The following is a 27,681-nucleotide window of genomic DNA, read 5'->3' on the forward strand; positions in this document are numbered from 1 at the left end:
GGCTTCTGGCTCATCACAATCTTTTAAGTATGCCTTTTAACAAATATTTTAAAAACGATTTATTTCATGAATTTGTCACTTTTTGTTCGAAATAACTTTCATCTTATTCATTCTGAGCAGGGTGTTTCTAGTGTTTGCCTTGGTGCATGGGAAGCATGCTTCCCCAGGCCGACTGAAGCCCTCACTGCAGTGCTTTCATACTTGGTTAGTTAAGTAGCAGCGTGCTGCAGAGTGAACCTGTGTTATATTATTTAGGAGCTGTCGGTTTCAAACACTTCATTTTTCTAAAACCTGTTTTATCTGACCCTCATGCTTCCCTGTAGAAAGGTGCTGACTGCGCAGGCTCTCCCTGGGTTCTTGAATTGTGTATGATTCACAGAAATTGGATTTGAGGGTTCTGAGGCTGTCCGCATTAGCTCTGAAACTGGTTTTTAACAAGTGGTGTCCTATTCTCCCACATTTGACAAGCTGGTTGCTGACCTTTCTTTAGAAATCAAGAAACTGTAGATGTCAGAATTCTCTTGGTAAAAAGAGGACGTCTGATTACTGTGCAGAGGATGTGTCAGTTGTTTTCTGTGGAGACATTAAGGCCTCAGATGTTTATAATTAGAGCTCAGGTGTTCTGGGGGGACCGGAGGACAATACATGGTGATAATTCAGTACGAGCTTGAAGGAAGTTCCATGACGTAAGCCACCCATCAGCACAAGTGTGATGTGTTCATTGACTTTTTCCTTTGGAACTGGAGAAATGGGAAAGTAAATGTCTCATAGTTATATCTGGGTATTTCATGGTTATCTTGCAGCTTTTCACGCAACACCCAACACGTATAAGCGGAAGAACACGGAGACGGCCCTGGACAACAAGCCCTGCGGCCCGCAGTGTTACCAGCACTTGGTAAGCGTGCGCGGCAGGGGTCTGGAGGGCACTGCAGGACTTGGTGAGGCCCATGAAGTCAGCGGTAACCTGGCCGTTCCCATGCTTTTGTTGGCCACGTGATGGGCAGAGATTTCTCACCCATGTCTCTTCGTGGCTCTTAACGTACCGCACACTCTAGTCCTTCCTTAATCTCGTATTCTCTGTTAATCTCTTCAGCATGAGGTCTGTAGGGCCCAGGACTCTGGTGTTTCCCAGAGCTCATAAGCATGGGAAGCACAGGTGGCACGCTCCCCCCAGCGACACAATGGTTGCAGGCAGTGGTCCCCAGGCTTTTGTCAGAGCCCGAGCCCTTTGCGTCTTAGACCCACTGTATCTGAGCTGTATTATATAGGTCCCGTAGAAGTGGTGTGTTTTTGTTTTTTGTTGTTTTTAAATAATGATGGAGAAAAGGTAAGGGTTTAAGAAAATATGAGGTAGAAAAGTTGTTTTTTACGGGCACTATCTTATTTTTACCATTTCCCCTCTTTGAACCAAGCCACTCCTACCTAGGAACTAAGTGGGTATATATTGCCTGTTGGATTTTGGACAGAAGATTCATTGAATGGCACCTGCAGAAGGTATCCGATTTTTAAGCAATTTGGTTTTTGTAGAATGAAGTATAAAACTGTTGGCTGCTCTCAAACTTCTCCCTTCTATTGCCACTAAAAATGGAACTCTTGGCACTGTTTTATATTCTTTACAAGGCAGAATTTTATTTGGCTCATCTAAAGTGTGTCTGTAGTCTCTCTGTAATCCATGCTCTGACCGTTGTTTTATACTTTCTGAGATGGGATTACTGCACTTGGTAATGCAGAGCGTAACCCTCACGGCCTGTTCGAGTTCCTTCCTGTCTCTCTGGGGCCGTGCGTGCCCTACGGGAGCAAAGCGGGCTGTTCTGCAGTGAGGCAGGAGTGACGGAGCGGAGCATGTGTATATGTTTTGTCGTCCTGTGTACACTGAGAGTTACCGTAGAAAGAGATGTGTTTGCTTAAGAGACCCTGAGAAAGGAGAGTCTGGTTCTAGGTGCACGTTAGGTCTATGATTCTTCTTCAAGTTCACGTTTAAATAGACTGTATTACATGAAGTATATTTTGTATTTTACTTTATAATCAGGTAACATAGAGCTGTCTCCTTGCCTGATTTTGTACTGCTTTGTATAGAATCCATGTTTATCTTTCTGAAATCGTCAGACTGTCAAAAGCAGATAGAAAACAATCGTATTAGATACGTGATTATTTGTGAAAACCAGATGTTGTGGTAAATGGGACTAACTTGCTTATGCAGTCCTATTTTTTTTCTCCTCCACTGAAATGAGCTGCAGAACTTTACCTTGATGTCTCCACTTTTCCCTTTATAGGAGGGAGCAAAGGAGTTTGCTGCCGCCCTCACTGCCGAGCGGATCAAGACGCCCCCCAAACGGCCGGGGGGCCGCAGGAGAGGCCGGCTGCCCAACAGCAGCAGCAGACCCAGCACCCCCACCGTCAGCGTGCTGGAGTCCAAGGACACTGACAGTGACAGGGAGGCGGGGACCGAGACCGGGGGAGAGAGCAACGACAAGGAGGAGGAGGAGAAGAAGGACGAGACCTCCAGCTCCTCAGGTGAGGCGGCCGCTCGCCGGCCCTCCTGCTGCGGTGAGCACGAGCGGGTATCGTGGCCGGGTCGCTTCCCTAGCTGGGCCGTTTTGCACAGAGCGAGAAACCCGAGGGCGCCCTGCATCCCATGACCCGCACCTCTCCCCTCACCCCGCCCTCGCCTGGGACGCTTGCCTGTCTGGGCGGCTTGAGGGTGGACGACCCTGTTCATTTTTACTCCGGGTCATTTTCCCTTTCCCCTCTTGCTTAGCCAGAGTGTGATGAAAGTCTGATCATTCGGTTGAACAGTCTTGCTGGTCTGGGGCAGTTTTGGTCAGGAGAGAGAGTTAGAACTACCCTCTGGCACGTTACTGATTGGATTTCCGTTGTCCTTTCAGCCCCGTGAGTCACAGCGTGAATCCTAATGGTATAACCCGTTGGCTTTCATTTTGGAAAGCTGTGTTAGAGGGAGCTTGTCCCCTGGTTCCCATGGGGGAAAGCTTACTGGTCCAGGTTCTGGCCTTAGTTTATCCTCAGATATGATTCACATCCTGTTTTCTTAAGCACACCCGAATGTAAGTCTTAATTCTGTTCTCCAGCTGCCATTTCCTTCTTCCTTTTCCTAACTGCCGTTTCTTGACCACTGTGTACCTTTGGTTTCATAGAAGCGAATTCTCGGTGTCAAACACCAATAAAGATGAAGCCCAACAGCGAGCCCCCTGAGAACGTGCTGTGGAGCGGCGCTGAGGCCTCCATGTTCCGGGTCCTCATCGGCACCTACTACGACAACTTCTGTGCCATCGCCAGGCTGATCGGGACCAAAACCTGTCGACAGGCAAGCGTGTCCCATCGCTGCTGCCCCAGGGCTCCAGGTGGAGGGGGCGGTGCGCACTGTCCAGACACAGGGACATTCCTGGTACCATTAGGCTCCTGTTCATCTCGTGAAAAGAAGTAAATTTCTTTTTTTCACTGAGTGGAAACCGAAAGAAAATTATTCTTTCGACTTTAGATATTTCAGGTTAGGCGGCAGTGGTTTTTATTTTTTTTTAATAAACTTTTATGTGGGCATGATTTTCAATTTATGGAAAAGTTGCAAATGGAGCCCAGAGTTCCCATATACTCTTCACCCACCCTGCCCCAGTGTCAACACTGGTGTTCTTATGTATTAACTAAAATCCAGACCTTCTTCAGATATCCAGTTTTTCCACAGATGTTCTTTTCTTTGTTCCAAGATCCAGTCCAGGATATTGCACTGTTTAGGACTATATCCCTTTAAATTCTGTTGGTCACCTGAGTCACCTTTCCCTGGGACAGAGAACGGGTGGGAAAGCTGCTGTCTTCATTAGTGAGCTGGAGGACCTGCGGCTCGACAATGCCAAGGGACCGAGTTCTCTCAGCAGGGCAGTGAGAGCAAGGCCCGCCTCCCTCTGAGCCCTTCCTCTGCCTCTTCCCTTTCCCCTGGGACCTGGGGATTTCAGGAGGCCCTCTGAAATGTCCCACCTGGCCTACCCACCCCCTAACCCACCAGTACAGACAAGGAGAGAGACCCCTCCCAGAGTGGGCTCAGCCCTGGGAGGGATCTAGGCGGCAGTGGGTTTTAAAAACCAGGAGGAATTTAGACTGAGCCTCCTGACTCGTGATCAGAACGTAATTGCAGCTGCTCTCCCTGCCCTGCGTGGGTGAGGAGGGGACGGGTTTGCTTCAGCTGGCGATCCTCACGGCCCTGTGACTGTGCCTCTTGTCAGGTGTATGAGTTTCGAGTCAAAGAATCCAGTGTCATAGCTCCGGCCCCCGCCGAGGACGTGGACACCCCTCCCAGGAAGAAGAAGAGGAAACATCGGTGAGTCTGCCGCGGTCGGGCGCTCAGAGGGGCGGGGGCGGCCCCACTCCCTCTGTTAGGAAAGAAGCTCAAGCGGCCTCAAGCCTGTAGGGTCTTGTTTCCACGGGCAGTTGCTGGTGTTTTTCTGTAAGAACACAGCGGCAGGCAGGAGGTGGGGTGTGTTGAGTCATAAAAGGTACACTTACTCTGCTCTGTTTTGGTTCAGAAGAGCTAACCAGTAGCTTTGCAGTAGAGGCCACAGAAACAGGGGCTTCAGCGGTGCTCTGGGGACCTTGGGGCGCTGTCCGCTCTGAGCCGGTTTCACTCTGGAGCCTGGACTTCCCACATGTGTGGCGTTGATTCTGAGACTCCCCGTGTTTGCTCTGCTGTGGGCCTGCGTGAGCAGGTGATGCAGGCTGGGAGGGGAGCGGTTTAAGTGTCGAGGTAGGAAATCATGGCTGGACTGTGCTCTAATCACCACCCTCCCCCCTCCACCTTTTTTTTTTTTTTTTAAGAGAGAAGCCTAGTTGGGTTAAGGAAACATTTAGATTACGCTCCCAAGATTGTCTACATATTCATGTTCTATTTCTTTAATAAATGTAGGGCCAAGTTAATTTAGAACAAAAAAACTTGTAAGTTTTCCCACAGGAATTTAGGCTTCAGTCGATACTTTTGCATTTTTTGGTTGGATTATTTCTGACTACCTAGCTCAGTTGAAATGATTGAAGATTTAGAAATTAGAGAAAGTACGCTGTATCAGTATCATTTATACCAGAATAAACCACGAGGCGGATGTGCCCTGCCCACGGGGCCCAGCCACCTGTCAGAGGAGGCCAAAGCCATCACGTTGTTCCCAGGTTGCTCCAAACAGACGGCGGCAGATGTCAGCCAGGTAGTGTGACTCTTCCTTCGAGTCACTTGGGGTAAAGCGCTGCGCTCTCCACGGCAGACCGACCTGCTTCAGTTGCTTCTGTTGACACTGACCGTCCACCCTGGCGTCACGAAGAAGATGGTGTTTTATTTTCTTTGTGTTTTGCAGGTTGTGGGCTGCACACTGCAGAAAAATACAGCTGAAGAAGGGTTAGCATCTTCCTGTTCAACTTCATTATTAACTTAAAGATGTCTACTTCTCATTTGTCTTAGAACAGTAATTGGATTGGGGTTAGGATATTCTGATATAATTGACTTTTGTACACTAAACCGGTTTAAGTGGAGACTGTCTGCTGATTAATTTCCAGTCAAAAGAGAACAAGTCTGGAAATCTGACTGAGATGTGGGACAGCCTCTGGGGTTCCTGAGCTCTTGCGGGGGGTGAGGGGGCAATTCTCCTGTTACTCTGTAAACAGGAGGATGTGTAACAGACACAGCGAGGAAACCTGCTAAGCTCAGAAGGTTGCAGGGAGAACGTGTTCTTGTTGGTCGTGTGCAATCACCTCCCACCTCTCTGAACTGACATGGGTGGTGTTATCTTTGTGCAGATGGCTCCTCCAACCACGTTTACAACTATCAACCCTGTGACCATCCACGGCAGCCTTGCGACAGTTCGTGCCCATGTGTGATAGCACAGAATTTTTGTGAAAAGTTTTGTCAGTGTAGTTCAGAGTGTAAGTATGTGTTGTTTCGATGTAATTGCATGAGAATTAAACAGGTTCTTGGTCAGCAGTTTAAAACCATAACTGCAGTCAAAACAAGGACATGGCAGCTCCTACTTGCTGTTTCCTTTGGGAAATTCAGTTCTGCCACTAGGATTCGTGGAGCCCATGGCCCATCTCCTGGCTAAGCGTGTGTGTGGGCAGGTTGGGCAAAGTGAATTAAAGGAGCTTTCTCCCCCTTTGATCATTTAACTTAATTTAAATTACAGTAAAGTTGGCACAGACTGGAAGCAGAATATAGAAATAGCTACCCAGATACCTTTGGGGCACCAGAAATGTCAAGAGTTAGGTGGGTTTAGTCTTGTAGCAGAAGGGTAATGACTGTAGTTTAATGAAACTCAGATACCAAGCAAGTGCCGAGAACTCAGAATGGTTGAAACACGGAGAGTACGTAGTCCAAATCCTTCCTTCACACCTATTTTATGAATCAAACAACTTTAAGTACACATGCCATTTAACCCATAAAAATGAAGAGAGGGGAGCTCAGTGGTCTTTTTCAGTGTGGACAGCTTTGACTTTCCTGTGTCTCCCATTTCCTCATCTGTCTGGTGGGATAGTCAGGTTGTTGGGAGGTGACGAGGTGCTGAGCACAAAACTCCATCTGCGCCATTACGTTAGGCAAGTTTTCGTTTAATGAAGGACATCTCTCTGAAGGTCAAAACCGCTTTCCCGGGTGCCGCTGCAAAGCACAGTGCAACACCAAGCAGTGCCCCTGCTACCTGGCTGTCCGGGAATGCGACCCTGACCTCTGCCTCACTTGTGGAGCCGCCGACCACTGGGACAGTAAAAACGTGTCCTGCAAGAATTGCAGCATCCAGCGGGGGTCCAAGAAGGTACGGCGCGACCACTTTGGGTTGGTCCTTGAAAGATGAGGGTGCCTGGGCAGTTGTAGAGCGTTTAGCTGGGGCAGAAAAGGGAAAGTGATCATTGCATGGTGCAGCCAGCAGAAGGACGCTGGCTGATCTGCAGGACAGTTTGGTAAAGATGAACCAGTACATTCTGAGAAGCAGCTATTGATGGTATCTGCTTTGGAGTAAGGTATTTTTCTAGTTGTTTAATAGATGATTTGAATTTCTTATTTAGCTAATAATAGAACAGGTAGTTTAGCTAATCTCCTGAAAGCAAATGAATGGTGTTCCTATCAGAATACAGAGACCTGTTCTTATCAAATAGTATTCAAGGTTCCTTTTTGTGCAGAGTGAGATGGAGCTTCCCAGGGTAGTTTCTGCAGACTTAGTTCCTGTTTCTTTTATAACCTTGAAAATCACACAGCCAGGACTTATATAACGCAGGTCTGGCAGTTGCACGGAGCTGATTTTCAGTGCAGCAACCAGGGAGTTTATTACTGAGCAAGAGAAACAAGTGACATACACTGGGGAAGCTCAGAATCTTCGTTTTTTAGGGTAAATGATGGGTTTCTTCTTCAATTAGTCATGTTTATAATAATAGCTGACATTTGTTATATAATATAGAGTAGGCACTGGTGTAAGTGCTTTGTGTATGAACTCATTATACCCAGAGTTACCAGACTTTGTAAGGAAAGGAGCAGGAACTCAAATCCAGGCATCCTGGCTTCCAGACCCCGTGCCGTGAGTGACCATACCATGTGCGTGTGGTATATGCGTCTCTCGGGTTTGCGCTGACTGTAATGTAACTGAGCTCACACTACCGTGAGCCCTCATCTACCAGCTGTTTCTGGCATGGCTTTATTTTATTGGCTGTGGTGGTAGCCAGCGCCGAGGTCGTCTTACTCCAGGTCATCACGTCACAGTGACGTCGGCAGTTTCCCACGGCTCAGCCCTAAGCAGTCTCATTTCTCTCCCGCCCCGTACTTTGCACTGTGTGATAAGCCCCTCCCTTCAGCTGGTCCAGAGAGTGGACAGTACTAACACTGACGCGTCTTCCTAGACGTCTTTTACCTCCTAAAACAGAAAACTGTGTAGATACCTTTACCAGATGCATTTCATTTGCTTAACCATATTTAGCTAAGTGAGTGAGTGGTCAGGGAGGTGCATTCCTCTGACAGGTGAGTGAAGGCTGGGTCGGAACAGGAATAGACGGGGAGCTTGTGGGATCAGGGAGTCTGTAAGGGTCACAAGGACATTTGGAATGAAAGTATAACGATGAGCCACAACGAAAGTTAGAGGACGTTCGGGAATGAATCCCTGACTGTAAAGGTGGCAGCGCTGGTCGTCCTGGCATCAGCTAAGATCTGAGACCTGGCGTGGAGGCTGTGCCACTGCCTCACAGTGGCTTTTCGTGCTGTCGTGAGGAAGGGCCCGTCCAGGAGGAAACTGCCCTGGAAGGAGGGGCAGCTTCGGGAGGAATGAAAGTCAGTGGAGGAGCAGGAGCAGGGCCTGTGGGGTTTGGACGGGCCCCGCAGGAGCCGGCGTGGGGAGGGGGGCTAGGTGTCCCCCTGTGACGTGCATGTCGGAAGTCAAGGGCTGAAGGAACTGCGGGAGTAGATGTGCAGGGTCACAGGACCCCTGGTGCAGGGCTGGCCGTCCGGGGCCCCACACCAGCACTGGTGATGGGGGAGAGCACGGCTCACTCGGTGCTGGATTCACAGAAAACCAAAGCGCGCTTTCTGTAGTTCGTCAGCCCCTTTGGCTACACGTGGGAAGCTGACCGCTGAGCGGCCTGCCTGTTGGCCGACTCCGTCCCTGGTGGACTTACTGCTTAGGACGGACGGTCCAAGGACTGGCCCCGCTTCCTCCGTCATCTGAGTTGTCCGTCTTCAAGCTCCTTGGGTTGTACGATTGTGTTTCTTATTCTCTAGCATCTGTTGCTGGCGCCATCTGACGTGGCAGGCTGGGGGATTTTCATCAAAGACCCTGTACAGAAAAATGAATTCATTTCAGAATACTGTGGAGAGGTAAGGCAGAGTCAGACAGTGTGACGTGCACTCATCACACGTGTCCACACGTGTCACCTCTAATAACCGCTGTGGATGGGGTTTTATGGGGCAGGCCCATTGGGTTGGATTAGAAATGAATTTTAAAAGCCTTTTCAGCTTGGACTTCTGGGTTTGATTTGCTTGGTAGCTGGACTGCTTCAGCACTCCTCTCAGTGGAGCTTTTATGGCCGGGGGTTGGGGGACAAGGGCTTTACAGTGTAGAGTCTGCTCCGCTTGGTCCACAGCCTCACTGACAAGGACCTAGAGACAACAGCGTTGTCTGCTGTGTGCGCCTGTGGTTGTGGCGTCAGGATAAACCACAGGGCCGGCTTCGTCTGGGGATTAGCCCACTCAGTTTGTATTTTACTGAGTTAATCACTCAATTTAGATGTGGAAGTATTTCTTAGTCAGAGTCCTTAAAACATCGCTGTTGTTTGACATGTCGGCGTGCAGCCGAGTGGAAGAGCGGAGGTGGCCGTAGTGACGCTTTGCTGCGTCTCCGCAAGGCCCTGGGCCTCGAGGCGAGCCTGGGTGTGTTCTCCTACCAGACTCACCTAATCCAAAGCCCTTTCATCCTATCTTTTTAGATTATTTCTCAAGATGAAGCAGACAGAAGAGGGAAAGTCTATGATAAATACATGTGCAGCTTTCTGTTCAACTTGAACAATGGTATGTTTGAGTTGGGGACGTTTGGTTCCTGGGTTGCACTTGGGAGCCCTTTTGCTGGCTGAAGGGTTCAGTAGTGACGTCGGAGGCCCCACGTGTCAACGTTGTGTCTGGAAGGAGCTCCTGGCATTTCTTACCGCAGGCTCAGGGAAGGGCCGTTTGCTCGAGAGCCCACGAGGTTGGACCAGTAACTGGAGTGGGGCTCCCTTGGGCTGGAGGGGTCACGCACGGGGGGAGCACCGTTCTGGGCCGGCCGGGTGGGGGCGGGAGGCCACGGCAGCCCTGGTGCTCAGGTCTGGTGCCCTCGTGCCTTGGGGAGTCCGTCTCTGACCTTGGGAGCACAGACTTTTGAAGCAGCTCCAAACCTCCCCTGGGTGCTCGCAATAAAGGAAGCTGCATTTTGCAGACAGTGAACTTGGGTGGGAAACATAAGGTGCAGGCAGCGTCCCTGGTGGGGACCGCGAAGACGACACAGATGCGTGAACACCTGCCGTCACAGCGCCTCGGCTGAAGCAGTAGGCTGGGTTCTTAACGAACACGTTCCACAAGCAGGATGAGGAAGACAGTGTCATTTAAATGTGAAAATGCTTATTCCTGATGTCGGGTAGAATTTAGATTCCAGTTTTTGCATGTTTTGCTCAATAAGGTAAATTTATAGCTGATATAAATACCTTCAATTATTGTTAATTCTAACCTAGAACAGCATTTTCCCCTGAATGTCATTTCATACTGGGTGACGTTGTTTGATCCCTTTTGCTTTTGAAGGTAAAGCCTAAAGAACTAGAACCAGTTGTATTTCCAGAAGCATCATAACTTTGTGTCCACTGATCTGTAACTGAAATTGTGTTTTTCTCTTTAGATTTTGTGGTGGATGCAACCCGCAAGGGTAACAAAATTCGTTTTGCAAATCACTCAGTCAATCCAAACTGCTATGCAAAAGGTAGGTGCCCCTGGGGCGGAGTCCCCATCAGTCCCCTCCCAGCCTGCGTCCGCTAACCTGACACCATGTCTCTTTCCAGTGATGATGGTGAACGGCGACCACAGGATAGGGATTTTTGCTAAGAGAGCCATCCAGACTGGTGAAGAGCTGTTTTTTGATTACAGGTTGGTAGCTCCGTGCTGGGGCTCCTGTCCTTGGAGGGACTGACTGCCGGTCAGTGTTTGCCGTGGGCAGTGGTGGGAGTTAGGTTATACTGTCTGGTAATGTGTCATACAGGTAATGTTTATTTTTAAAGTAGGAGCCATTTTTACCCTCTGGCTCCTTTGTGCGGGGAAAAGCCACACCAGCCATCAGGGGGCCCTAGGGGTGGTCATAGCCTTGGGCATTCACACCGTCAGGCTCTGGGGGCTCAATGGACAAGTTCTGAAATGTCCAACTAGACAGTCATCTGACTGTGTTTAAAGATAAGTCCTGGGGCTGAATGGCCATCCTGTCCAGAAGCCCAGTTCTGGGAGGACTGAGCTGTCTTAACCTGGGGGCCCCGTGTGGCCGCTTTCAGGGGCCAAAACTGCAGCCCGGCTGAAGGTGAGCTCTCACCGAACCTCCCTGAGCCAGGGCGCCGCGGCTCCTCCCTCTGGGCCGTGGCCCCTCCCACTGAGGAGCAGCTGGGGGGGGGGGGCCCTTCCTGCAGGCTCTGTCCAGGGGTGGGGGGCGCACAACACGCCTCTTCTGGCCTCTGTTTGCTAGGCTGTGTCCTGGTTCTTCATGGGGAGGTGACCAGCCCTGGCTGCTCTGGGTCCCTGTTGACTGGGAGCCCAAGTCACACTCCGCCTTCCCCGGGGTCAGGCCTGTGACGTGATGCGGGTGGGCCCAGCTGGAGAGGGAGAGCGCAGGGGGAAGGGCCGTCCTAACAGCGCTGTCCAGTTCAGAGCGCACCCACTTTTCAGCTGGAATGTTCCCAAGGACACAGCTGCCTGCTGCACCTTCGACGAAGGTGGCTTGTGCGGGCGGCCGTGTCTGGACACGCGCGCTTCCTCAGGGACCAGCGGCCAGGGCGGGAGCTCCCGGCTGGAGCGCACTCACCCCTTACCCCTGCTGTTCCAGATACAGCCAGGCTGACGCCCTGAAGTACGTGGGCATCGAAAGAGAAATGGAAATCCCTTGACGTCTGCTACCTCCTCCTCCCTCTCCTCTCCGGAACAGCTGCCTTAGTTTCAGGAACCTCGAGTACTGTGGGCAACTTAGAAAAGAAAATGCAGTTTGAAATTCTGAATTTGCAAAGTACTGTAAGAATAATTTATAGTAATGAGTTTAAAAATCAACTTTTTATTGCCTTCTCACCAGCTGCAAAGTGTTTTGTACCAGTGAATTTTTGCAATAATGCAGTATGGTACATTTTTCAACTTTGAATAAAGAATACTTGAACTTCTTGTTGTCTTATCTGTCACAGCATCACCAGCTGATTTTAGACAAGGACTGAGCCTCTATTGGGAAAATCATTGACCTCCTTTGGTTTTTCTGTAGTCATCCTACAAATCTTAACTACTAGTGCCTATTAATAATAATTTGCCTATTTATAAGAGAGATATGCTCACATATGAAGTACAGCTGTGAATATATTACTTGTTAATAAGAAGCTACCTACCCATGCGTGACTCTACCTGTGTCTGAGACCAGGGTGCGATGTGTCCCTGTCAGCCGCGTGGCGTACCCTCCCTCCAGGCTTCGTTCTCCATGGGACAAGGTGATTTCTGAGACCCTGCCTAGCTCCACAGTCCTTCAGAAATAGGAACGGGTAGAACCAGTTTTATACCTTCTTGGAGGACAACAGAAACGGGGTGCTGCCCTGGGGGCCAGGTGGAGCAGCGGCCGGCCTCTCGCACCGCCTGAGGGACAGCTGTCTGCAGTCTGTGGCTGGAGTTGCTTGTCCTCGCGTTACGTACATTTTTTATTTATAACTAACTGATAACATGTAGTGTGAAGCATAGTTATACCTTACCTTCCCTTCCAGTTACGCAGACGTCTCCCAGACTCTGGTTCCTAGTGCAACGAGGCACGAGCCACCGCAATGTGAGTTCGCCACTTAGCTCTGGCAGCGAGGAGACCTGGCCTGAGATGCTAGTCTCGTGCAGTGCCCTTACCTGTGCCTCGCTTAGTTCTGATGCACCCCCTCCCCCAGCCAGGCCATGGAGTCGCCTGCTCCGCCGCTGACAGTCACGGAGGCCTGCCCCCTGCAGGTCTGTTCGGAACACTACACGGACGGTGCCAACAATTAACTAACTACTGACCCGGGGCTCATTCCAGCCACGACAGCTGTTAGCAGCTCCCAGCCCGTCCCCAGGCGGCCACACCCGGTGGGGGATGCAGGGAGGCTCTGCTCACGTCATACAGCAGAGACCCGACGGCAGCAGACATGTCCTGACGGAGACCAGTAATTGTGAGCACTGGCTGGTGTGTATTCTCAGCGCACAGCAAGCTTCCTGTACCCTGATACGGAATGTCCGTGGACACTGGCCCCAAGGACACTGACCGGAAACACGTGACCTGCACCCATTTGCTGTTTCCCCTGTGATGACAGAGGGCCTCCTGAAATCTGCCCTTGTTTACAGCGAGGGGTGGGGGGAAGGAATCCCAGAGCACACAGGGTGTTCAGATACCCAATTAACAGAAAATCTGGGCAAAAGCTAAGTGTTAGCGTGCTTTTGTTCCTCCCTCCACTGAGGTACCAGTTACCCAAGTGTACGCGGGAGAAGCCCGATCATTTCTCTATCGGAGAAAATAGTTAAGGGACGAGTGTCATGAGCTGTCACGTCAGGGTACAAATACATTGCAAGCAGTTTCCATGGTTCAGGAACATCGCACGTCATTCACTGAGGGCGAGGACAGCCCAACAACAGGCTGCCCAGCCGGTCACTTTCTGTTGTCCCCGTGCATTTTCCTTAATGGTCACGAAGAACCACGCGTCCAACAGCAGCGTCCTGGCTCCGTGAGCGCGCCGTCCGGCTCGCCAAAGTGCTTTTATCAGGGTTTTGTAAATGATTCCAAAAGTCAGTCATCTACCTAGACACTGCTTCCTCATTATCTTGCAGTACTGTCCGAATCATTCAGCCTCCAGCCTTCACTGCGTCCATGCAGTGACCAGCAGTGACTGGCATCTCCACCCAGGTGTTCCCCCCCCCCCCCCAAAGGTCGGCTAAGGAGTCGGAGGATTCAAAGCTGTAGCTGGGCCAAGGATGAGGCTCCACACGTGGCCAGTCTAAATGCACTTCATGGGGAAGTTTCAGAGCTTTGGGCATAAGCAGAAATATCACATGCTTGCTTATGCTGCCAGCCCCAGGATTAACGATTCCAGTGAGGGGTCTGTCTACACAGCACCTGCGATCTGTATGGGAACCATACAATCTTACCTGCAGAAAGTGGTTGTAAAAACCAGTCCACACTCGCCCAGTGGGACCAAGTCACTATTCTCCCACGAGAGACGAGCTTCACGTATATAAAGTGAAGTCACCCAGACAAGGCAGTGCCATGCCTTAAAAAAAAAAAAAAAGTCATTAGAAGGGGGATTCAATTATAAGTCAGCATGTCTTTGATTTTTCATCTGGATGTGATACTCTTAAGTTTTTTCAAAGGAAAATTAGATGCCTCAGTAAATAGGTAGGCCACCTTAAAAATGCTCAGTGAAAACACTTTGAGAGTCCAGGTCCTCTCGGTCCTGTGTCTGCTGTCCTCTCAGCCGCTACTCAGGCTACTTCTCACAAGGGCACTGGCGGGGACTGGCTGGCATCTGCATCTACGCGGGCACGAGGTCCGACCAGAGCCCAGCCCAGGAGAGCCTAGTACCCTCCTCGCGGGAAGGATGGTCCTCCCTCGACCTCTCCTCCCGGCTGAGGGTGGTTCCCTTGGGTGGTGATACCCGTGGTGACAGATGCTCAGCCTGGAATGTGGTTCTCCTTCAACTGACTGACCCCTGTGGGTATGCAAGTGCTCTGTCACCCGTCCCTCCCCCAGGGCGGGGACTTCCACAGGGACTAGGCACCAGACAGTTGTCAGAAGACCTGGGCATTTGTCTCCACACATCTTCAGAAGACTGCTAAGTCATCCTGAAAAAGGCAGCTAATTGGGATTCCCGCAGCTTGTACTGGAGGCCCTGGCCGTCCCCGTCGGGCTGGGATGAGGTTTGGGGAAGAGGTGCAGAGTCTTGAGGGGACTTCGATTCCACACCGTTAAACGGGAGCCAGTGTTGAGGAGGAGGTGCAAGGTACCACCCGAGCATGTGAGCCAACCGCCCGGTCCCCCACCCCGTCCGCCTTTGCTCACTCACATCCTAGGACTTTGCCAGGGCGCTTTCTGTCCTGGATGAATTCAAAGACACCAGCAGAACCTTATAGTTTAACTGCCCAGCCTTGATGGGCCTCAGACACAAGTTCTGCCAGTGGCTCCCTGGTGGTGATTTACAGCAGTTTGTCCCAGAAGCAGTGGCCCCAGCTTCCAGCCTGGGACTCCTGGGCAGTTTCCCCATCATCCTCGGGGCTCTTCAGGGTCGGGGGGAGGGCGGGTCCCCAGGGCGGTGGCAGCGCTTTCTGCTTGGTTCGTACACCAGGAACCTTTGTAAGACTGTGTGAAAGAGGAAGTACACTCAAAGCAGTGGAAACCGTTTAGCCTCTTACTACCACAGCTTTTAATAACCCGTTTAACCTTTAACTTTTTTAAACTAACCTGTCAGGTGCCAGGTTGGCCCCAAAACTCTAAGAACTTACCTTTTGCTTATTCCTTGAGCTGCGTCGGCCCCGCGCCGGTAACCCTGACTCAGGCAGGCGGAGACGGAAGCGCCGCTGGGAAGCTGGTTCGTCTTCCCAGCACGGAGACCCGCTGGGTTGCGAGGACCTGCCACCACCTCCCCTGTGTCTCCTGGTCTCGGGACATGAATCGACTGCATGGCGGGCCTGTGAGCGAGCGATGGGGTGTGATCAGCAACCTGGGGGCTGTGGACAAGGAGGCTGCGGGCCAGGCCGGCGCCCCAGGTGGCCTGGGTCTCGCCTCTTCCTCCAGGGACAACGTGGGGGCAGCTGCCCCGTCCTCCCTGGAGGAGCGACTCTAGCCCGCCCAGAGCACCGCCCGACTTACCGGCAGGGCCCGACCCGCCACAGCTCAGCCCTCCGCTGCATCCTCGCAGCCCAGAGGTGAGGCAGGTCCAGGAGTTCAACCAGGAGACGCTGGTGGGTTCATCTTAAAAGGAGCAACAGTTTAACAAGCGGTGAAGAGCGGAAGGCAGGTGCCCGGCCCCGTGCTCACCAGTGCTGAGTCCCCTCCTCGCCAGTCTCCCCACCGGTGACAAGTGGACACTGTCCCGTGTGAGGGGTCAGGATGAGCCCGTTCAGGCCTCGCCGGTGTCAAAAGAGAAGCCGTGGGAGTTGCTGAGTCCCGAGTGCTGCCTTTGAGTCGCTGGAGAAAGTCACAGAAGTGAGCACAAATGCTTGAGAAAAGAAAGATGACAAAGGGGCTTCGACATTTAAGAGCTTCAAAACGTCAGTTCTCAAGAACGCAGCCCTGCAGACTCCAGGAAGACACTGGGGATAGCAGTTTGCACAATCATTATGTCTTTTATTTACAGATAGAAATTAGTAAAACTTAAAACAAAACCAAATGCGACTTGTACAGAAATCCTTTAATTTTCTTTATTTTCACACATTAAAAAATGAAACACACTATACAAATGGTTTTTCATAGCAGATTACACGTGGGTCCGTTCGGACTTGCTCTCAAAGTGCCGCCGACACCATACGTGCCACCTCAGACGGCAGCTGTTAATCATGTAGCCAATGTATTGATTTAAATGCAGTAGCATGCAGCCCTCAGCGTGGAAGGTTCGAGTCCCCTCTGTTCTTAAATTAGGTTAAATGGCGTTGGTGTCCATATTTACAGACTTGAGTGTCGCAATCCTGAGCAGTTCTGATGCACACCTGAGACCGGCCGATGGGAGTCCGGGTCTCGGGGCCGCGCAGGGAGGCCCGAAGGGCAGGCTGGCTGCTGTGAACTGGCTTCCGTCCCTCCCACCAGGAACTGTGTGCTGCGCTCGCACAGGCAGACCCTTCTAGAAGGGCTAAGCCAAGTAACTGTAGGTGTCTTTTTCACCATCGACTCGTTCCAAATACTCTTTCTCGATCAGAATGTCAATGCATTTCTGGGCGTTATTTTCAAAAAGGGAAGAGGGAGGGAATGGGGAAGAAAAACACATTTATTGTCAGAACAGAGACAAGCCACCCCCCACCACAGACCCCTCGACAGCTGAGTGGGGAGCCAGGTCCCCCGAGCAACCCTTCAGCACGGAGTTCCTCCCTGGGCGGCCAAGATGCCTCCCTGCAGGGGGCCCCCGGGGCCAGTGTGGGGGATCCAGGCTCTCCTGTCACCCCCGGCCTCACCTGGGGGGCTGTTGGCAGGACCAGGGCTGTGGGATCCCTTTGAGCAAACCAGCCCCCAGCTGTTGGGGAGCCGCCTACCTCAGCTTCTAGGAGGGGACAGAGCTGCCTCCTTTAAGCGACCCCGATTATAGTGGACGTCAGTCTGTGAGGTTCACCCAGGGGCCTCCACGGAGCACGATCCACGTGCCAGAGATGAGTCTCCCTTGGGCGTAGCAGACACAGGAGAGTGGGGACTGCCGGGACTGTTTCCGTGGTGTTCAGGGCAGGCCACCTGCTTTACCGTGTCAGCCCCGTGACAGTGGGGACATGAGAGGCCCTGACCTGGGACGCAGGCATGGCTGCCTCTCCGTCGGGGTGTGTTTACTGGGAGGTCAGCAGGCCCAGCACCCGGGAGCTGGCACCTCTGTGTGTGTGTTTCAATAAAACGTTTACAAAGGAAGCCTATGTTCTTTGTGGAAAGTTATTATACAGGAACAAGCCAAGTTCCTTCTTTAGGAAATAGTAATCCACCTTACTTTTGGTTACATCTTTTGTTTTCTAAAATAATACACTGAATGCTTCTGCTACAGAATTCTTGTACCTTAATTACTGGGACCCGAGGTTTGAACCTCGAAGACAGCTGAGTCAGCACTTCTCCAAGTAGCTGCTGGTGTTTCAGAACCTTCCTCATTTTCATAATTCTCACAATCGCCGCCTATGCAACCAAGTAAGGAAACACAAACGTGTTTTATAAAAAGAGTTACAAGAACTTATTGGTGATAATTAAGGACTATCTGCAAAGCTGCCCAAGCTCTACCTCTGTGAACAGGGTCACCATTTCCCAATAGGTAACAAATAAAAAATACACTGCAGGGCCGGGCCGGCAGGCGAGTCTACCTCCTGTGTTTCAGCGCTAACAAGGCCAACATTAAAACGCTTCTCTTATGAGCAACCCTAGTCATTTAACCCAACTAGAAAACATTTTTAAAATGAGAAAAAAATTCAGACTTCGAAGTCACAGGAGCGGCCTGACCCCTCCTTCCCGTTTTACTAACTCACCCCATTTATGCGTGTTCATCTGCCTCATCGATTATTTCACCTACTCCTTCCAGAACCATCCATCATCCTGGCAACCACAGCCAACACGCAGCCCAGAGGAAGCGCCACCCCCCCCCGTGTGAGGGACGGGCCCCAGCGTCACCTGGATCAGTAGTTTGCGATCTTCCTCTATGTTTTTGTGGGTGGTTTCTTGTTCCTGCTTCTGTTCCGTTTTCATCGGCACGTTGATGTTAACCCTTAATTTCTTACTGTCAAGAAAATTGGGGAAACCAATCACTATGGTTTTGAAAGACAGGCTGTAAGGGCTTCTTCCTGTTCTAAGACGTGCTCTGCACCCCTGAGGGTGGAGGGCCTGCCCGCCTCCCTGCAGGGTTTCCAGCATCAGTTCTGGGAAGTGCCCCCTAGTTCTGGACAGGGCGGGCTCCTAGGATGTTTGCATCACAGGAAATTCAGTTCCTTAGCCCGCTCTCCCGAATTTTGCCCTGTGAAATAAAATCAAGATACTCGGACACAGAGGTCTAAACTTTCTAGGTGAGCCATTTAAGGAGACTTATGTACCAAATGAAGAAAAAACCCAAAACGGAAACAGTCAAATAGAGAACCATCCAGGAGGGTCAAACGGAACCAGGGGCCCATCAAAGGCCTCCAAGTGCCTGCCTGCCAGCCCTTGCTCACAGCCTCCGTCCGCAGTGATACAGGCCACGGCCCCAGGGTGTCGGGGTCGGTCTATGGTCTAGGACCATCTACTTATTAATTTTCCTTACTTTTTATAACCAAGATACAATTTTATTAAGGTATCTGGCTTCAATTCCACTTCATCAACATTTGCATTTTCATCTTCCAAGACCTATAAGAAAATAACTGTTACTACACAGTCTCAGGAAGGCTTTCTTCTAGGTTAACATAAAAAGTACTCAAACATACCAGCAACTTTGACTTCAATAAAATCTGTAGAACTTGTGCCAAAATGTCCTGCAATTAAAGAGAAAAAGAAGAGAAAAATGCATGTTTTTCTGCAATAAAAACCACAGCCAATCCCATACTCCAGTTCTCCACAAAAAAATAATAGTTGCCCAAGTAGCAGTACACACCCAGAGGGAAAGGAGGGGTGGGGCCTCTCAGAGGTTCCCTAAGACCTGCTTTTAAAAGGGAAACCAACCCTTTCTGCTGTCAATCTCCCAGTATTAAACCTGACAATTCTCTGATCAGTACGAGACATCGTGCACCACTGGTCTCCGTCATCACATCTCCAGGAATCTACTAGTTTCTCAGACGCTGGACAGTGTGTCTTGGACACTGATCACTGCAAAGGCACCAGAAGGGGCTGCGCTAAGCCCGGAAAGCACCTTCTGTTCCCAAACACGGCAGGGGTGGCACTGGCGACCCTCCTGAGGACCTGCCTTTGCTGGACTCTAACATTCCTTGGGCCTCTGGGCTGCATCCTCACCCGTGAAGAGTGGTTGGATCCATCACCTCTCAGCTCTCCTTCAGGTCTGCAGCTTCCCGATCTCATGAAACCCATAGCACCACCAGCTGGACTGAAAGTCACTGGGAGGCTCACACACCCGGCCCCTTCCACGGCCGCCGCTGCCGCAGGACAGAACGGGCCCATCTGGTCCTAATGGAAGCCCGCCCTGGACGGAGGGCACATGGTCCATGCCATCAAAGCAAAACAGAGAGGACTGCAGCGTGGTAAGAGGCCCAGGAACCGAAGCAGGATGAGAACACCACTGGCCATGTCCGGGGCTCGGATGCAGAGGCTGCCTGTGCGGAGACAGCCCTGGAGCGGGGGGGGGGGGGGGGGGGGGGGGAGCAGCCACCACGCAGGGAGTCAGTTCTACACTAAGAGCTGCCTGAGGGCTGGCAGGGAGGCCGGACGGGGTAAGGCAAGGGAGCGCTCAGCTGGGTAAGCAAGCGTCCGAGTGCAGAGCCCTCTCCATGGTCTGGGGGCAACCTCATCCCTTACCCGAATTTAGGTCTCCTCCTGGTGAGTAAGGAGGAAAAACTCTTACGAGCAGAGAAGCAAATTCACTGTTATTAGAACCTGAAGATGTATTTTGGACTAACTTGAAGCACGATTGAAAAATAAATGGCTTTCCTAATTTACATTCTATGAGGCCAGTATGACCCTGATACTGAAACTAGACAAAAGCATCATGAGGAAATGGTTGACCAATTTCTCTCTGAATATAGATGCAAAAATCCTCCAGAAAATCCAGCAAACCAAACTCAGCAGCATATAAAAAATACTACATACCACAACCAACCAGGATTTATCCCAGAATGCAAGGATGGTTCAACATAACAAAACCAATCAACATAATACACCATATTAATAAGAAAAAGCACACACTCATCTCAATAGAGCAGGAAAAGCATTTAAACAAAATCCAACACTCTTTCATGACAAAAACACTCAAAAAAAAAAAAAAAAAAAAAGCCCAACTAGAAACAGAAGAGACTTTCTTCACTCTAGTAAAGGGCATCTAAGAAAAGTCACAGTGACAAACTGTAAGCTTTCTCTGAAGTTCAGGAACAAGACCAGGATGCCTGTTCTCACCATTTCTATTCAACATTATACTGGAAATTCTATCCAGAGCAATTGGGCAAGAAAAATAAAGGCATCCAAGTAAGTAAATAGTAGAACTATCTATATTTGCAGATGACATGACTGCATATTAAAAAAAGCTCTAAAGAATCCACAAAATTGTCAGAATAAATGAGTTCAGCAGGGTTGCAGGATACAAGATGAATATACAACTGTACTTCTATCCACCTGCAATGAACAAGGAATTCCACTAACAATAGCATCAAATTTAGTAAAATGCTTAGAAATAAATTTAACCAAAGAAATTTAAAGGCTACTAATGAAAACTACGACCCACAGTTAAATTTAAAGACAACTCAGATAAATGGAAAGACAGCCATGTTCACGGATTAGAAGACTTAATATTGTGAGGATGGCAATACTCCCCAAAGCAATTTACAGATTCAGTGCAATCTCCATCACAATTCCAACTGTGTTTTCTTCAGAAATGGCAGAAATTTACAGGAAAATGTAAGGGACCCAGAAGACCCAACACAATCTTGAAAAAGAACCAAGATGGATGTCTCAGTTCCAAAACTTACTACAAAACAACAGTAACGAAGACAACATGGTACTGGCATAAGAAGAGACATCTGATCCCTGGGAAAGAACTGAGAATCCAGAGATATATTTATGGCCAACTGATTTTTGACAAGGTTGCCAGTACCAACCAACAGGGAAAAAATACATATAAAAGTATCCAATGACTATGTTGTACACTTGAAACTAACACAATATTGTAAGTCAACTATACTTCAAGAAAAAGAAAAAACAGGGGAAGAATAATCTTTGACATCTGATTAGGCAATGGGTCCCCAGATATAACACCAAAAGCACAAGCAACAAAAGAGAAATAAAGTGGACTGCAAAATTAAAACCATGTGTGTGATAAAGAAAATGAAAACACAACCCACAGAATGGGAGAAAATATTTGTAAATCATGCACCACATAAGGGTCTACTATACAGAATATATAAAGAATTCTTACAACTCAACAAAGAGACAAATGACCTAATTACAAATGGGCATAAACTTCATTCGTCACTAGGAAATGCAAACAAACACAATGAGACACCAATTCATATCCACTAGGATGGCTACAGTAAAAAAAAAAATGATAACTACATGATCCCAGGATGTGGAAAAAATGGAAATTGTATGAATTGGTGTAGCTACTGTGGAACAGTTTGGCAGTTCCTTGAAAAGCTAAATACAAAGTTATTATGACTCAGCAATTCCACATCTAGATATATACCCAAGAGAACTGAAAATATGTTCATTAAAAACCTTGTACATACTGTTCACAGCAGTATTAGTCATAATAACCAAAAGGTGGAAACAACCCAAATGTCCATCAGCTGATGAATGGACAGACATAATATGGTCCATCCAGATACTGGAATATGTTTCGGCCATAAAAAGAGGATGAAATACAGACACTTGCTACAACGTGGACAAACCTTGAAAACATTATGCCAAGTGAAAGGAGGCAGACCCCCAAACCCACGTCATGTGATTCCATGTGCACGAAACATTCAGAGTAGGCAAATCCGGGGGGACAGCAAAGTGACAGCTGTCGGGTCTGGGGGAGGACAGGTACAGGGTAGTTACTGCCAGTGGGTGCTGGGTTTCTTCTAGGGGTCCTAGGAACATTTTGGAATTGGATAGGGGTGGTGGCTGCACAACCCTGTGAAAAACCACTCAACTGTATACTTTACAATATGGTGAATTTTATGTTCTGTGGTATATATATCTCAATAAAAAACGATGAACAAGAAGAATAACATTAAGTGAAAATTTAGTAAGGAAAGCTCAGCTGGACAGAGGGTTAAGAATACACTAAATGCAGGAGAGAGGCATGTCGTGTGTGTGTGTGTGTGTGTGTGTGTGTGTGTGTGTGTAGGTGTGTGTGTTACACTAAGCTTAAAAATTAAAAATCAGGTACTGAACCCGGGAATAAGAGCACATTCATATTCATAAGGCAAATATCTGTTTCAAATAGAAGACCCCATGCTCCCCGCCCCACCCCAGAAAGGCCAAGGCCAAGGCGGGAGTACCATCTTGATCTGGGTGCTGTCCGTCAGCTGCTGCACCGCGTACGCATCCTCCGTGTTGTACTGCAGCAGGATCGCCATCTGGAACGTGGACGCCTTCGGGGACCCGTGTGGAGGAAAGAGAGGCAACATCTAAATGCGGGGAAAACTCCCAAAATACAGGGCCTAAGTGTGGAGAACTTGCTTAGGAAACCAACTCTTCAGATGCAAAAAAATTAAGCTGATCTATTGAAAAGGGAACACACCATGTCCGAAGTCCCCTACAATAACACATTTTCCTCAAAGAGGTCATTTCCCACCTTTTCAAATATTAAAGTGATTTTGAACTTTCTTCCAAAAGGCTCTGTATACATAAATAAAGTTGACCCTGAACAACTTGGGATGGGGGGATGCGTCAGGGTGCCAACCCTCCGAGCCGCTGAACATCCAAGTTTAACAGGGTCGGCCCTCTGTCCACGTGGTTCCTCCGTATCCGAGGTTTCACATCCACGGACTCAAACCACCAAGGACCCAGGTCGTGTGGTCCTGGAGTATTTACTACTGAAAACAATCCACGTGTGAGTAGCCCCACACAGTTCAAACTCGTCTTGTTCAAGGGTCAACTGTACACACTGTACGCGCACCTGCTCAGTTATACAAACACAGAGATACTCACCTCGTACACACAAAAACAAAGAGCATCAATCTTCAGATTTGCTTTTGCACAAATGCTAAGGAAAACCGTCTCCGGTGCGTTACTGACAGAGCAACTTGCACTAACATACCACGCTTGGTTTTTCAGTCCTAAGTACTTTACTGTGTAAAGTTTGAAATGGTTTAAAGCCAACTGCTCTGAGGGACTTTCAGCAGACTGCGCCATCGGCCCACGCTCCTCTCCAGGGGGAGCCCCGGGCACCGGCCCGCATCCCCCACGGGGTCCCTGCCCCTCCCTCTTCCCTGGTCCATGGCGACAACCACGGAAGCACGGGCAGCTCTGCCTGTCCAGGCAGAGCCCTGGTCAGCGGGAGGAGACAGGCAGTGACCGAGTCAGCCTGGGCCAGCACAGGGCTCCCAGAGGCTCAGCGCGGCCCGGCCTGGTGCCGGTTCCCAGGCGCACTCGTTTGCCGTAACTCTACTGTCTGTGTGCTTCAGATGGGTGTCTTTTATGTGTAAATTACCTCAATACAGTTGATATGAAAAAACACAAAAAAGCACATTTTTTAAAACCTGAAAAAAAATGCAAGACAGGTAAAGAGCAGGTGACTGACACCAGCCACTGTGCCACCCTTGGCTCCTCTGGCAAGGCGAACACACCTCTAGCTAGGCGTCCACTGATCAAAAAGGGGCACTGAAACTTTAGGTGCTGAAGTGTGAACTCATGGATTCTTCTGCATATATTTGGGGATAAAGAAAACAAAATTTCAATCCTATAGCTGACCCTTGAACACAGGTTTGAACTGTGTGGGTCCACTTGCATGCACATTTTTTTCAGTAGTGAATACTGCAGTACTATAAACCCCAGGCTGACTGAATACAAAGATGTGGGGGGTCCGTGGATATGGAGGAACCGTGGATGTCGGGTAGGTTATCGGCAGGTTTCCACCTGCATGGAAGGTCGGTGTCCCAGCCCCCGCACCGTTCAAGGGTCAACTGTATAGGAATCCGCATTCAAGTTGATAAAGACCTCTAGACCTGGTGTAACAGAGTATCATACATTTTAACTCTTTTTTACCATAACAGAATTATTTAAAGTTTAAAGTAATGAGCAGCTTGAGACTGCACAATGCCGTCAGAAGTTTCTTGACACTTAAATAGATTTATAATTGTTTTTATAAGGACACTAGAGAAACCTTCTTCAAGATGGATTCTTTAAGGGAAAAGACCGTAACTGAAATTTCGGCTCTGCCACATAAAAGCTAGGATCCAGGAGTCACTTAAATTAAGCTGGTCCTCAGCGTCTCGTCTATAAGATGGAAACGTAAGTCACAGATGTTCTTGCCTAGTACTCAGTGCCTAGTACTCAGGGCTGTTGTAAGCACTGAGGGTTGTCACCACTGTGAAGTGCCTTGTCAAAGAGAAAGAGCTATCATCACAATTAAATACATGAAACTCCAGTTTTTTAAGCTACTACCTGAACACTTAATGTGTGTCAGGCAGGAGCTGTGCCAGACACTTACTAAATACATGACTTCATTTAATTTTCACACCACATACAAAATAAGAGGCACTGACATCCTTTCAGGGAGGAGAAAACGGAGGCTCAGTGCTATTAAGTAACTTGTCCCTTCGCCACAAAGGATTAGAATTCAGCTCACCTGACTCTTAAACTCCGAGCTGTTTAACCACTATATTATTTTGTCAGAAGCTTAACTCTAGATTCTGTTGTGTGAGTCACTGGATTCTGATTTCTGTGATTTGTCTTCTCTTCATTTATACTTTAAAAAAAAACCCAAATGAAAAGGTGATCTTACCTGCAACGTGTATCTGTTTTTGAAGCAGTTTGTTACCAACTCTCCCTTAGAGAGCTGATACAACCACGTCAACTTTCTGCCACTGTGACGGCTGGCGTAAAAGGCTGTGAAGCGCTGGTAACTCCGTTCCAACTGGATAAAAATGGGGGGAGGGCACTATGTGAACAGACATCTCACCATATTCTCCAGTCGGCATTTCTAAATAAAATGCGCTGGTCCAAGTTTACAGGACAAAATGCTTACATCAGAGTAAGACACAAACATCAAGTGTTTACTCTCGGACAAAGCACGTTCATTTAAGCATTTGAAGGTACAATCAAAACGTTTCTACATTATGCATCACCGGGATGCTCATCACAGAACTATGAGGTTCTGCTTCCTAGGAGCAAATATCCACGTACACGACCATACCCTGTCGAGCTGGAACCGAGGCAGCCCACCCGCCACAGCCCCGCCCAGCTCCGGCCCCACGGCCCACTGCAGGAGGGCCTCCTGCAGACACACTGCGCCTTCTCCGTGGAAGCTGCCCCCTTCCATCTCTGCTCACACCAAGGGAACAGAAGATAAATCCCCCTTACCTCTGACGGCAAGGCAAACGTACAAGATTGCTGAAAGGGCCACGATCCGGAACTCAGAACCTGAATACTGAAATCCACTGGAGGAGTGGGGAAAATTTCAGAATACATTTAATTAGCCTTATTAAACTGCCACCATTTCAGATAAACACGGACTTTTTTTTATCAAAAGAAGACACATTCTTTGAAAAATCCTGCTTCAACATAAAACTTAGGATTGAACACATTTAATTTCAATGAAATTGTTTTCTTCAATTAAAATTAGGAACAGGAAGAAGAGCCAGAAATTCTCTCCTCCAAGGACTGAGTTTTTCATTTCTCTAACTTAGAATCATAAGATCACGTGCCTCTTCTGCTGCATTTGCCGTCGTTTCCTGCCGTGAACGCCCTCAGTCCACAGCTGAGTTCACCAGGCAGGGATGGCGTCAGAGCCCCAAAGTAGGGTAAATGAGAACCCCAAGGTAAAGCCACTTCACTGTGTTTTGTGCAGCACTGACTACTGGGAACAGACACAGATTCTGTACATCTTACACAAACAGAGCCTATAAATTACAACAGAAACGTCACCGCTCAAGTTTAACACGGGAATACTCCTTGTAGTTTGGGAAAAGTACAACCCCCATTTTTCACTTAGAAAGATGCACCACATCCTGCAGCAGGACTTCACGACAGGGGCCCAGCTGGCCCCCGCCCACGAGCCTGGGCACCCAGGCTGTCCTGACCCCTAACGGCAATCTGAAGCCACGAGGGCTTTGGTCCATTTGACTCTGGCCAAGTTCTTGTAATTGAAAAACTACTAGAATGGAGCCAAACTCAGGTTAAAAAAATTAATTGAAATTTAAGCTGTGAGTGGAGCCCCAAGCTGGCAAGCAGCCGGGGTGGGGTGGCCGTATCTCTGCAAGCGGCAGATGTCAGGGCTCAGGACCCGGATGCTGGCCACTGGCTCAGCCCCTCCCACCCCCACCCAGCTGTGCTCAGCACTGGGTCCTCGGGGAGAGGCCACCACGCTTCCCCAGCTGTCATCTCCTATGGTCACATGAGAGTTACGAGGTGGGCGGTGTGTTTGGGAAAAACTTCCGGTTTGCCTGGCCTGGAACTTCCGAGAAAACACGTGCTGCCCTCACTGAAGACTGTCGTCTCCCCCCGTCGCTGCCAAGTGAGGGAGAGCCCCGCCTCTAGGAACACGGCCGGGAAAGGAGGCCCGCAGACCTGGGATACTCACAGTCCAGGGGTTCCGAGTTCGTCAGGTGCTTTTTGAACTGCTCATTCAAATCTTTGCTCACACCAATGTCTTGAAACATCCGCTGAAGTTTAGAGGTATACTCAAAACCACAAGCTTGCTGAAATGAACCCAGACAGTTGCCTTACTAATTTCTACAGAAATATAAATGTACACAAGGAAGTCTGGCAGAAATCACAGCAGGGGACCGACGCTTAACTGCAGCACTGAAGCTAGTCAGCGTTTAGCTGCATCTCATGGCACAAACATGCACTGCTCAACATTAATTCACTGTCACCAACTACGCAGCTCCAAATGGAAGAGTCAGGTCTTCGTACACACTACACACAGTAACAATCACTCGGGTGCTAAGAGCTAGGGTTTCTGACACCGTGGGAGAAGGCAAAGATGACATAATTTGTTTCTGTCTCTTATCCACCACCATAGCCTGAACTGTGTACCCCCTTCCCCAACTCCTTTGTTGAAGCCCTAACCCCAGCTGTGATGGTATCTGGAGGCGGGGCCACAGGGAGATAATTAAGATTAGAAAAGGTGGTGAGAGTGGACCTCCACGCTGGGATTAGCGCTCTCATAGTAGGAGACTGGGAGCTTGCTCCCTGCCCCACTGTCATGTGAGGACGCGGTGAGACGCGGCCAAAGGCGAGCTGGGAAGAGGGCCCTCACCAGAAACTGAGCTGGCCGGGACCTTGATCTTGGACTTCCTAGCAGCCTGCAGAACACTGTGAATGCACTTCTCTGGTTCAGTCCGCACTGTTTTGTTACGGCAGCCCACGCTGAGCAGGACTCCCATGTAACATAATGTCAGGGGAAAGTGAAATCTGCCCTAAGCCATGTAACAGCTCTTGACAGGCCAGCAAG

The 27,681-nt window shown here is 49.4% G+C and overlaps 2 protein-coding genes across 13 annotated transcripts in view; one reads left to right on the plus strand and one right to left on the minus strand.

Moving 5' to 3' along the window:
* Positions 1-11,890, plus strand: part of EZH2 (enhancer of zeste 2 polycomb repressive complex 2 subunit) — a 55,125-nt gene extending 43,235 nt beyond the window's left edge. For 10 of the 11 annotated variants that reach the window (XM_032483261.1, XM_032483264.1, XM_032483262.1 and 7 more), the window contains 12 exons: positions 804-895; positions 2,274-2,514; positions 3,153-3,322; positions 4,233-4,327; positions 5,346-5,386; positions 5,785-5,910; positions 6,613-6,791; positions 8,738-8,833; positions 9,442-9,523; positions 10,380-10,460; positions 10,540-10,624; positions 11,565-11,889. In XM_032483261.1, coding sequence (XP_032339152.1) covers positions 804-895; positions 2,274-2,514; positions 3,153-3,322; positions 4,233-4,327; positions 5,346-5,386; positions 5,785-5,910; positions 6,613-6,791; positions 8,738-8,833; positions 9,442-9,523; positions 10,380-10,460; positions 10,540-10,624; positions 11,565-11,625 — 1,349 coding nt within the window. In that variant the 3' untranslated portion in view covers positions 11,626-11,889. Of the gene's footprint in view, positions 1-803; positions 896-2,273; positions 2,515-3,152; positions 3,323-4,232; positions 4,328-5,345; positions 5,387-5,784; positions 5,911-6,612; positions 6,792-8,737; positions 8,834-9,441; positions 9,524-10,379; positions 10,461-10,539; positions 10,625-11,564 lie in introns of all 11 variants that reach the window. The other variant, XM_032483266.1, reaches the window with a different exon arrangement.
* Positions 11,891-16,044: 4,154 nt separating this feature from the next.
* The window catches only part of CUL1 (cullin 1), a 90,805-nt gene continuing 79,168 nt past the window's right edge, over positions 16,045-27,681 (minus strand). For both annotated transcript variants that reach the window (XM_032483273.1, XM_032483272.1), the window contains exons 14-22: positions 26,806-26,923; positions 25,587-25,663; positions 25,009-25,140; positions 22,562-22,654; positions 18,842-18,889; positions 18,682-18,764; positions 18,060-18,165; positions 17,460-17,573; positions 16,045-16,641 (exon numbers count right to left, since the gene is read on the minus strand). In XM_032483273.1, coding sequence (XP_032339164.1) covers positions 16,561-16,641; positions 17,460-17,573; positions 18,060-18,165; positions 18,682-18,764; positions 18,842-18,889; positions 22,562-22,654; positions 25,009-25,140; positions 25,587-25,663; positions 26,806-26,923 — 852 coding nt within the window. In that variant the 3' untranslated portion in view covers positions 16,045-16,560. The remainder of the gene's footprint in view (positions 16,642-17,459; positions 17,574-18,059; positions 18,166-18,681; positions 18,765-18,841; positions 18,890-22,561; positions 22,655-25,008; positions 25,141-25,586; positions 25,664-26,805; positions 26,924-27,681) is intronic.

This window comes from Camelus ferus, chromosome 7 (genome assembly GCF_009834535.1).
Source record: "Camelus ferus isolate YT-003-E chromosome 7, BCGSAC_Cfer_1.0, whole genome shotgun sequence".
NCBI classification, from domain to species: domain Eukaryota; kingdom Metazoa; phylum Chordata; class Mammalia; order Artiodactyla; family Camelidae; genus Camelus; species Camelus ferus.